The sequence below is a fragment of the Salvia miltiorrhiza genome, chromosome 3 (assembly GCF_028751815.1).
Source record: "Salvia miltiorrhiza cultivar Shanhuang (shh) chromosome 3, IMPLAD_Smil_shh, whole genome shotgun sequence".
Taxonomy (NCBI): Eukaryota; Viridiplantae; Streptophyta; class Magnoliopsida; order Lamiales; family Lamiaceae; genus Salvia; species Salvia miltiorrhiza.
The window spans coordinates 49,395,394-49,407,546 of record NC_080389.1 but is presented as its reverse complement, the minus strand read 5'-3'; the positions used below and the strand labels follow the sequence as shown (position 1 = coordinate 49,407,546).

Here is a 12,153-nt window from a genome sequence, read left to right as displayed (position 1 = left end):
CCGCTGGGTTGCAGCGGTCGCTGGGCCCAGGCAGCCCAGCCCAGGTTGATTTTATTGAGCATGAATTATATAATTATGGGTGTATTAGTTGGAGATTTGATGAAATCCACGGAATTGAGCATGAATCAGAGGGTATTTGTTTGGGATTTGAGTAAAATCCCCATAATTCGAGCATTCTGACTTGGGCTTCCAACGCTCGCTGGAACCCAGCGCTCGCTGGATTCCCAGCGGTCGCTGGGACTCAGCCGGCGTTGGCATCATGGATTTCAATTCCAGAATTATCCCCTAAATTCTTCGAAAATCAGTGAAAATCGGGGTGAAATCCAACCACGAATTTCTTGAAAGTCGTCTGGAATCTATGTGAATTCCATGGAATTTAAATTCCATGGACTTTTTAAAGTCTGTGGAAATCCACAACGAATACACCCCCCTAAATCTAGGAGCTTGATTACTGTCCTTTGCCGATTTTCGTAGGTTTTCAGATAAGCTTGAAGAGGAAAAAAACAAACTTATAATTAATGGGAAATATTGTTTCCACTCTCTTATATTACATGAAACAAAAAAAAGGTGTCCATTTTATTAAATAGAGACGAAGAGGGTTTATCTGCAATAAATACTTCCTTTTGTTATTCTTTTGAGAGGGTCTTTTAGTTATTCATTCTTTACTCCACCCATATAATAACCAAGTCCTTTCTTTGTTTCATTAACATGCTTAGGAAATACAATCAGTACTTAGCAAGATTTATTTTTGTTAGGGATCATATTTTATTCTACAAATTTACAAGCGACGTAATCTTATAAATTTGATATTAAAATTTCAAATTCAAGTGACCTTTTATTTAGGGATGGCAATGGATCGTGGATCCAGATCCTTTTTAGAGGATTTGGGTCTTATAAAAAATGGACCCGATGGATCTGAATCGAATCTGAAGTACTCCTAAGATTTGCGGATCTGTATCTGGAGCAAAAGTTTTAAGACCCAGATCCGGCCCGCCAATCCAATGATATATAAAAAATATATAAATTTATTTTATTGTTATTGAACTCTACCCTAAAATCTCTTACTAATCTATACATCTCTTTTCATAAATAATATATAACTCTATTAAAGATAATATTTTACTTATATCTTAATTTAAATTTTAGTTATTATTATTATTCTTTTTTCAATGTCAAAATAGAAGATACATTGTTCCACTGTTACTAAATATTGTGGTGAAGATAGAGAGGAAATTGATTTTAATGATGTTATAATTAATTTTCACCATTTTTTACATATCCAATTACAATAAGTGTATATCTCATTATAATACTAATATATTAAGTATTTAGTACTTGATTATTATATTCTTACTTATTATGAATTTTTATAGTAATTTTTTTATATAAATTATGATTTAGTTATTTATTTTTAATTTAATAATTGTTGAAAGTCTAGATTAAATTTGATTTTTTAATTTGAATTTATTTAAAATTTATAAATGTTTTAAAAAGAAAAAAAATATGGACCTGGGTCTGGACCCGAGACCCTGTGGGTCTTATGGATTTGGACCTGGATCTTATTTTTTTAGATCCAACGAATTTGGACCCGAGTAAGAAAATACAGATTTGGATCTGGACCAATCCGGCCCATTGCCATCCCTTCAATTAATCACATTCATAAAATCATTTAAGTAAATAAAATTTTTATTAACCTTGCGGCCAAAAGATTGTTAAAGGTTTTAAAACAACTTCCACTAATATAAGTTGCTCTACTTATGCAACATAAAGGTTTCAATTTGAGAAACTATAGGGTTAATTGCCGCTAAATTCATATACTTTTTCAGTTTTCGGTTTTTTCCCAAGACAAAAAAAAATCTACTTTAAAATCCATTAATTGAAAAATTGATTGGAAATTTCCCCCGCGTCCGATTTTCGGCCATCGACGAAATGAGTCAGATCCTATGTGGCACAATTTAATCCAGGTGTTAAGTTTTAAAGAGTGACATGAGCGCCACATAAGATAAGTATTCCAACTATATAAGCATGTCACTCTTTAAACTTATTGATCTACATCTGGAAAACCATCGTTTCAAAATCAAATCAGAATTTCGTTCAATTTCTGATTTCGGCTGATCGGATTGCACTAATCTACCATCAATGGCGACGCCAAAACCCTCGAAAACACTAGCGGAAATCGAGGATATAATCTTGAGGAAAATACTTTTGATGTCGCTTGTTGATTCAATGGAGAACAATTCTCGTGTTACTAATTAAGAGGTTACAGCAACAAAGATGATGAAAAAGGGTAACGAGCTTAGATTATCGCGAGAATCGATGGAGAGCGTCCTAATTGATCGGCTCTCCGGGAGCTTCCCCACTGCCGAGCCACCATTCTAGTATCTAGTCAACAACTACCACCACGCTTACGAAAAGGGGAAGAAAATCGCGTCGATGAAGGATAAGAATGTGAGGTCGTCGGAGATGAAATTGGTAGTGAAACAAGCCAAAAAATTGGCATTAACCTACTGTGGCCTGTGGGGTTCATTTGTGTAATCCTGATTGTTTTTCAAATTATGATACGAACAAATTGAGTGTTATGCCGCTGCTGCCTTTGATCTTTGCGGAGGTTGGGGGTAATCTTGATGGTTTCGGTGGGAGTAGCAGTGGAGCTTCGTCGCCACCAGGTTTTCTTGAGGAATTTTTTAGGGATGTTGATTATCAACCGATTGAGCCTGCGATGAAACAGTTGTATGAGGATTTGAGAGGGAGTGTTTTGAAGGTTTCAACTTTGTGGAATTTTCAGCAGCCGTTAAGGGCATTAATTGTTGTTGCTGGTGAATTTGTTGCTGGTGAATTATCTTGTGGGGGCGAAGGCCTTGGTCAATCATCCGTGGTGGATGCTGAACAGTTTGCGCTACATAAGATAAGTATTCTAATTAAGCATGTCACTTATCTTATGTGGCGCCCATGTCACTATTTAAACTTAACACCTGGCTTAAATTGCGCCACATAGCGTCTGACTCATTTCGTCGATGGCCGGAAATCGGAAGCGGGGAAATTTTTAATTGATTTTTCAATTCATGGATTTTAAAGTAGATTTTTTTTTACCATGAGAAAAAACTGAAAATTGAAAAAGTATATGGATTTAGCGACAATTAGCCCGAAAATATATTGCTCTAGTCTTCTAGTATAAATGCCAGTTTTAGCCTAATAAATTGTTAACACGTTAGTCTAGTCCAATAAATTGAAAATCTGTCAATTTTAGGTTGAAACTGATATTGGACATCGAAAATAATAGTTTGCGTTAGGAAATTAGCAGGTGGTTGCCAACATGGACAAAATGGCATTGTTTTGTGTTTAAGGTAAATAAATTAGATTAGTATATGATAATATGACTTTGTGGCAAGTTTTAGTCAAATAAATTATCAATGCATTGTGTTAGCTTAAATATAGAGTGGTTAATGTCAAATATTATGGGTTTGAGTCTAGTGTGACTCGATCTTTAATTTTTTTTATTTAATTATTAATTTATCCAAAAATTATTAATGTATTTTTTCTAGCTAGTGTCAAGTCTATCCCATTTAAATTTAATTAAAACGCTATTGTCTCGTTCACGTAATAATTGTGTGTCGTCTCATGTTGCTTTCCAACTCCCAAAATAATTTTGGAGCAAAAATTGGTACAAATTCGATTTATCGGATTTGAATAATGAATGAATGATTTATCAAGTTAAAACGGTTACAAAATAATACTTTCAATCTAAATTATTGTATTTTCCATTTTAATTTAATGGTATCCACGTTATATGGAATAATTACCAAATAAGAGGAAGAATCAAATTCCCAACATCAAGAAAAGTGACGTTATTTCAATCTTAATAATCTCCAAACAATAAAATTATGACATGTAAAAAAGAAAGTAGGTTGAAAAGTCAATTGGCGTCCATATCTACAGCACACAACCAAGATTGGTAATGTAAGAAGATGAGCATGACCCAACATCCAATCTAAAGTTTCACTGTGGAAGAAGTTTCCCTTTTAATGATGTTGTGAATAAACAAGTCGAAAATAATTGGGTGATCAAGTCAATTTAATACACCCATAATTCTTGCTGTTTCTTTATTACCAAGTGATGCTGAGGTTAGGTGAGAATAAGTCTTATTCTAAGCAAAAACTAGAACAATATTGTCAACTTTGATATTTGTTTGCCCTGCACACTTTTGCCATTATTAATTCCAGCAGAACCAACACAATAAGGCCATCCTTTTGGGCTCACAAGCATGCGATACATTTCAAGTCTTTTTTCCAAAATTATGTCTCACATGTATGCATACATACTACACATAGTAATTATCTATATATACACGTGGTGTTCCTCTTGTATGATTAATTAAGGTTAATTTTATATATATCTTTGTGTAGATATACTTTCATATTAATTTAAGGAGGGTGTATTCAATTCAGAAGTTATTTATTTTTATTTTTTTTTGTATTTCAAAAGCCGGCCCATAGTTCAATTCAAAATTTAAAAATTCCTTAAAAATTTGTTGGTATTCAATTATGACTCTTAAATATCCATCAAAATCTGGTGATATTGAAAATTTGTAGGATTTTAATATGTCATGGACTCTATAGGATTCTAATGCCCTAATATAAATACAAAATACCTCCAAAAATCTCACCTATATGTAAGAGATTTTGACATCATATCTCCATCGACAACGTCAACAAGAAAAAGAAAAGAGATATAAGGTATGTCAAATTTCCCAGCTATTTTCATTTCTTTTTCTCGCAATTTTTTTTTTATTTATTCTCTCAAATATTGACCATCGTTATTTTTTTTGACCTTAGGCAAACCTCTGTTTACCCAGAAGCCAAGGTCAAACTTGCTCCAAAGAACTTGTTTTTTGCAGTATAGTTGGCACCCGTTCAAACCTCCTTTCAGGAAGAAAGATTTGAGTGTTTGAGTGATTCGGAGTTCAGGAAGGTACTCTGACTCTGAGAGTCTTAGCGCGGGTTGTGCTAAGCAAGAGAAATCCGACACGAGTGAAGTGTGGGTACTGAAGAAGTGGTTTCTTCAGTGGTACGGTTGTGTGCACCCGGCAAGCACACGGTTTGGTTTGCAGTGCACCTGTTAAGCACTTGCAGAGTGGATTGTTGGTATAATCAACCGACCGTGGATGTAGGAAAGAGTTTTTCCGAACCACGTAAAAGTCTCTGTGTTGTTTACAGCTTTCAGTTTTACATTCCTACTTGTGTTGTTTCAATTGATAAACTGAATACTGAATAACTGCAAAGAGAAACCTAAGACTAACAACGTGCTCAACCAAGGCTATTGCGAAACTAAGTTTAATTTCCGCTGCGTATGATATCAGTCTGACTGATCTATCTTCTGATAGTCAGGAAGAGTGCTATCATCTATGTTTTAAGCAAACTCGACTGAAGCCCTTACGTGCATCAGTTAAGTTCCAGTAACTTAACTGATAACTCCTTACTGAAGAGCTTTCAATATCAGTCGTCAACCCTGTTTGGTCAAAACTGTTTTCAGTTAACAGGCGTCACTGTTTGCGTGTAAAGTTTCGTTTTGATCTCTATCTGGAGATCCCTCCCTTTGAGGAGAAGAAAAATAGCCCATAGGTGTATCCTCCCCATACACCTATTCGAGACCCTCCGGACCTAACAAACATAATAATGAAAAAGTTAAAATGATACGAATGTACTAATGAAATATAGCATTTTTTTATGAACAATGAAATATAGCATTATTGATATATGCTTTAGAAGTGTATAAATATTTAACAATATGTTGAACAAGCGTTAAAAAGTTACGAACATCGAAATAAAATATTCGAATTTTTCTTTTGACATAAATTTTTTAACATAAAATATTTAGAACAAATGTAAAAAAATTACGAACATTTAAATAAAATATTTGAATTATTTTTCTGACATAAAATATTTAACATCAAAATTTTTGAACAAACATAACAAAATTACGAACATCTAAATAAAATATTCAAAATATTCTTGTTGCGATAAAATATTTTAAATAAGCGTAAAATAAAATATATTATACAGATTATAAAAATATATTAGTTATTAAAATGAATTGAAACTTAACTTATTAATATGTTGGAATTAACCTATTATTTTATTACTCTTTTCGAATGCACTTCAAAAAATTCATTAATATTGCAATATGAAATAGTGTATGATAGTATTTGGTCTAATACTATACAGTAATATACTACATATAATTTATCGAAAAGTCCAATTTAAAATAATAAAAAAATTGTTATTAGTAAATTTCATGTAAATGGCGTGAGACTTGAGAAGTATTATTGCGGCTCCACCCCTAAAATAATAATAATAAAAAAAAACGATTGAATAGAAAAGTTAACTAAATTTAATGGATGCATCATATCTTACCATAATTTACAAAGATATTATCGGTTACATTGTTGATTGGTATTACATATATGACTTTTTCAAATTTAATCAAATAAATAAATCCTGATTTGTTTCCCCCGTTAGATTGCTTGAAATAGACGTTTGGGATGCATTCTTTATTCTTTATATATTTGCAATTCTCTATTAATCCTTATCTATATATATGCGCGTGTATTAGATGTGAAATTTCTTACAACTTAAATCTAGGAAATTGATTGCTGCCCCTTTTCGATTTTCGTAGGTTTTCAGATAAGCTTGAAGAGGAAAAAACAAACTTATAATGAACTCAAAGTGTTGTTTCTACTCTCTTATATTTACATGAAACAACAAGGTGTCAATTTTATTATAATTAACTCAAAGTGTTGTTTCTACTCTCTTATATTACATGAAACAACAAGGTGTCAATTTTATTAGGGCAAATTGCATGGAAATATTCAATTTTAATTAAAATTTGGTTTTTTAACAATCTTTTTAACTGTGGAAAAAATTTCAACGAGCTTTCAATTGATAGCAATGTCCGTCCAGAGTAATTTTTCGGCCAATTTAAATGTGAATTGGCAGCCGGAATGCCAACGTGACATCAGAAATGCCAAATCACACCCCATCTCCCACGTTACCCTCCCCTACCACGTCACCCTCTCTCTCTCTCTCTCTCTCTCTCTCTCTCTCTCTCTCTCTCTCTCTCTCTCTCTCTCTCTCTTCCCCCATCCCCCTTCCCCCTCTCCCCGCCCTCCCCGTCGGCTCTCACTTCCTCCACCGCCGCCACAACCGCCCAGATCTGCCCAGAATCTCGAGTCCATCGGCTTGAGGGCCGACGTTTTCTGGGAACTCCGCAGCAACGACTGCCGGACTTCCTCCCTCCACCGCCCCAGATTCCCAACAACCCCACCGCCCCCAAATCAAAAATTGAAGAATGAGGAAAAACTTCCAATTCTTGAAAAAAAAAACTTCAAAAAAACGCTCCTAAATCAAGGAAAATCTAGGATTTCAAGGGTGGTCTCAGAGATGTTATCATCATTGACCTTTTTCCCGGTGAGGATTTCAAGGAAAATCGAGGTTTCAGGGGTGGTTCGCGGCGAGTAGGGTTTTTTTCGTCGTCGCCTCCCCCACCGCTCAAATACATCATGGCAGCGGAGGGGTGGTGTGGGAGAATGCTACCGCCGCCCGGAGGAGCCGGAATAGGGGGCGCCGCTTGGTTAGGGTTCGCAGAGGGACGACGCTTAGTTAGGGTTCGCAGAGGGGCGACGCTTGTTTAGGGCTTGCTGAGGGGCAGCGCTGCTTGGTTAGGGTTTGCAGAGGGGCGGCGACGCCCCAAATACCCTTCAACCCCGTCGTGGCGGTCCCAGGAACTCCGCCACAACCGCCCACAACCACCATTTTGGCAGTGGATCTGGGGTGGATCATCGGCGGATCTGGCCATTGGATGTCGCCCCACGCTGCTTTCTCCATCTTCCAACGATGGGTTCGCCGGCCGGAGAAGACTCGGCGACGCTGGGGTGGAGGAAGGGGAGGGGTCTGCGCAGGGGGAAGATGACCGATGTTTTCTGGGGGAAGAGAGAGAGAGAGAGCCGACGGGGAGAGGGGAAAAGGGGGATTGGGGGAGAGAGAGAGGTGATGTGGGAGGGGGATGGGGGTGTGATTTGGCATTTCTGATGTCACGTTGGCATTCCGGCTGCCAATTCAGATTTAAATTGGCCGAAAAATTACTCTGGACGGACATTGCTATCAATTGAAAGCTCGTTGAATTTTTTGCCACAATTAAAAAGATTGTCAAAAAAATCAGATTTTGATTAAAGTGGGGGTATTTCCATGCAATTTGCCCATTTTATTAAATAGAGACTAAGAAGGTTTATCTGCAATAAATACTTCCTTTTGTTATTCTTTTTTTATTGTTTGAGAAATTCTTTTGTTATTCTTTCGAGAGCGTCTTATAGTTATTCATTCTTCACTCCACCCATATAATAACTATAAGTCATTTCTTTGTTTCTTTAACATGCTTTGGAAATACAATCAGAAGATTCAGAACTTAATTAGCAATATTTATTTTTCTTAGGAATGTCATACTCCCTCCGTTCCAGCCAAGACGCTACATTTGCTTTTCGGCACATGATTTAAGGAGTTGTAGATTAATATTTTAAGTGTGTAATAATAAAGTGATAAAGTAAGAGAGAGAAAGTAATAAAGTGATAAAGTAAGAAAGAGAAGGTAATAAAGTGATAAAGTTGGAAAGAGAATGTAATAAAGAAATACTTAATTAGTGTTAATTAAGTGTTTAAAATTCCTTATTTTTGTCAAATATAGAAATATAGCATCTTCGTTGGGACGGCCCGAAAATGAATATGTAGCATCTTAGGCGGGACGGAGGGAGTATTTAATTCTACAAATTTACAAGCGATGTAATCGTATAAATTTCACATTAAAACTTCAAACTCAAGTGACATTTCAATTAATCACATTCATAAAATCATTTAAGTAAATCAAATTTTTATTAACCTTGCCGCTAAAAGATTGTTAAGGTTTTAAAACAACTTAATTAACTAATATAAATTGCTATATTTATATTTTTTATTTATTTAATTATGGCTAGCTAGTTTATTTTCTGATTTTAGGGTTTGCATTTGCGGATTGAATTTATGTGATTGGTTTATTAATACCATATAGCCCCTAATTTCTGATTTATAATTCATTGTGTGTATTTCTTGTGGATTATCTGGCCAATAATTTACATATTTAGTTATTCAGTTTGAGACCTAGCAGACATAACTGTTTAGCGAATTTAAGAATGTGTGATATAATATTAATTCACAAAAACTTGGGAACAACTGAGTGTATCGTACAATCGGGTTGACCCACACCCAAACTAATGTTATTTATAAGATTCAGGTTAGGATACCGGTTCACATCAAGGTGTGGGTCAGGGTCTAAGTGAAGGTGCAACCTGATTGTACCCAAGACCACCTCTTATTAATTTTGAGACCTAACAGAGATAGGTGGATCATACAGAGCTATTCTTATGTGCTTTTGGGATATGTTAGATTTTCTTGAGACCTAGCAAAGATAGAGAATTTACTATAATCAACTTTTATAAGTTGCTCTAGCGAGAGTGTGTAATTATTTATGTGATCTCTTATCAAAACTGGATTAAACTGGTAATTTAGATTAATAGGTTAATTGTGTAAGTTTAATTAATGAAATTGCATTCCCTATGACCATTCTTTTATATCTTGGATTTTATCTGATTTTATTTATTTGCATTATGTGAGTTTAGTTTTAGTTATTCCCCATATTTCTGTTTGCCTGAATGAGTATTTATTAGGATTACTCATTTTGTTTTCATCATATATATCAGTTTTTGTGGATACGATACTCGATTATATATATATGTTGCAAGTGCACCATGTTAGTATATTGCTATTATCTTAGTGAACAACTTTACGATATATACGATACTCGATTTACTGACTGATAGTCCAGATAATACTTGTCTAACATAGAGTGACCAGTTAGCAATCCTACTGACTGCTTAAAGCTGGTCAGTTGGACTAAAAACTGTTGTTATGTCATAGGTGAGTTGAAGGCAATTTGGTAGGAGTTCGAAAATGTCTGGAAATCGATTGACGCATGTGAAAGTTTTTTTTGACTCACTTATTGCCAACTTCGTTTCTAAAAAAGATAACGAGGAAATAACTATTTTATGTGACAATATACTTCGGATCATTAAGTTAGCAAAGAACTCATGTATGATTTATGTTGGTCACGTGCGAGTGATACTGGTGTATGAGAAGAATACACAATTTATAAAATTTTACTCTCTCCGTCTCACAAAAATAAAACATTTTGCCATTTTTGGGTGTCTCACAAAAACATGAACATTTCTATTTTGGTACACTACCCCAACACAATCCCTTTACTTTTCATCTCTATTTTTTACAAAGTGGGATCCATTTTTCACTTACAATACACTTTTATCTATCATTTCTTAAAACTCGTGCCACTTAGACCTAATCTCCCGCAGAGGTCATTGAATCTATCTTTTGGAAGAGCTTTTGTCAGGATGTCTGCTCTTGAATTATCATGTGGATTTTATCGACTACAATGTCCTTATTTTCTATGCGGTCTCTGATGAAGTGATGACGGATGACAATATGTTTGCATCTAGTGTGATGTACCGAATTTTGAGAGATTGCGATGGCACTTGAACTATCACAGTAGATCGGTACTTCCCTTTCTTCAATGCCATAATCCTTCAGTTGTTGAGCTAACCACAGAATTTGTGAGCAGCAGCTTCCAGCAGCAACATATTCAGCTTTAGTTGTTGACGTGGCGACTGAAGTCTGTTTCTTTGAAAATCATGATATCAATTTGTTGCCCAAAAATTGACATGTGCCGGAAATTGACTTGCGATCAATTTTGCATTCTGCAAAATCTGAATCGGAATATCCTGATAGCTTCAAGTTGTCGTCAGAGGGATACCATAATCCTACATTTGGTATGCCTTTGAGGTATCGAAGTATTCTTCTTGCTGCATCCATGTGAGCTTCCTTTGGATTAGACTGATACCTTGCACAGACTCCAACTGCAAATGAGATGTCTGGTCGGCTTGCAGTCAGATAGAATAGAGAACCAATGATTTCTCTATACTTTGTTGGAGATACTGATTTCCCTTCGGATCCTGGATCCACTTTCCAATTTGTATTCATGGGAATTTTCACAGTCTTCATATGTTGAGCTCTGAACTTGTTGATCAGTTCCTTGGTGTATTTTGACTGATTAATCAGTATTTCTTCTTCAGTTTGCTTCACTTGTAATCCTAGAAAGAAATTCATTTCTCCCATCATAGACATCTTGAATTTGTTGGTCATTATATCAGCAAACTTTTTGCATAATTTCTCGGACCTTGAGCCAAAAATTATATCATCCACGTAGATTTGGACAAGTAGGAGTTCATCTCATTCTTTCAGTGTGAACAGAGTTCTGTCCACTGATCATTTCTTGAACCCTTGTTCAATCAGGTACTCTGATAAAGTATCATACCAAGCTCTTGGTGCTTATTTCAGTTTGTAGAGAGCTTTCTTCAGCTTGTAGACTTTATTAGGTTCAACGACTTCAAATCCTGGAGGCTGTTCAACATAAACTTCATCGGTCAACACTCCGTTGAGCAATGCACACCTCACATCCATTTGATGTACTTTGAATCTCATGTGAGCTGCATAGGCTAGAAGCAATCTTACGGCTTCCAATCTGGCTACTGGAATAAATGTTTCGTCTTAGTCAATTCCTTCTTCTTGACTGTCATTCACTGTGAATTCATGTTTCTTGATCTTCACATAGTATCCGTTGTTGCAAAATTGGCTCACAGATAAAAGATTGTGTTTTAGTCCAGAAACATAGCTAACATTTGAGATACATGTGTTACCCATGTTTAGCACGCTATAACCTTTTGTTTCTCCAAGTGAGTTATCCCCAAAAGCGACTTTGGATCCGGCTTTTTCCACATACTGGGTTAGGTACTCTTTGTATCCAGTCATGTGCTTTGAACATCCACTGTCCAGGTACCAAATATTCTTTGATGGCTTTACTTCTCCCTTCTTCTTGTTGTGTGTTCTGGATTTACCCTGCAAGGAAGAAGTATTTTAGGTACCCGATCAATTTTTGGGTCCTTGCTCGTTAGTTTTAGTTCCTTTAAGAACCCAAATTTGTTTTATTGCACGTGGTGAAGATG

The 12,153-nt window shown here is 35.5% G+C and overlaps 2 protein-coding genes across 2 annotated transcripts in view; one reads left to right on the top strand and one right to left on the bottom strand.

The window, feature by feature from the left end:
* The window catches only part of LOC131016333 (uncharacterized), a 609,307-nt gene that overhangs the window by 114,346 nt on the left and 482,808 nt on the right, over window positions 1-12,153 (top strand). The window lies entirely within an intron of this gene.
* On the bottom strand, window positions 10,781-11,293 carry LOC131018934 (uncharacterized mitochondrial protein AtMg00810-like). The gene has a single exon (XM_057947618.1). It carries the CDS (start codon window positions 11,291-11,293, stop codon window positions 10,781-10,783), a length of 513 nt encoding a protein of 170 aa, XP_057803601.1.

Coding starts and splice junctions, on each gene's coding strand:
- LOC131018934 (XM_057947618.1), bottom strand. CDS start 11,293: ATGACCAACAAATTCAAGATGTCTATGATGGGAGAAATGAATTTCTTT.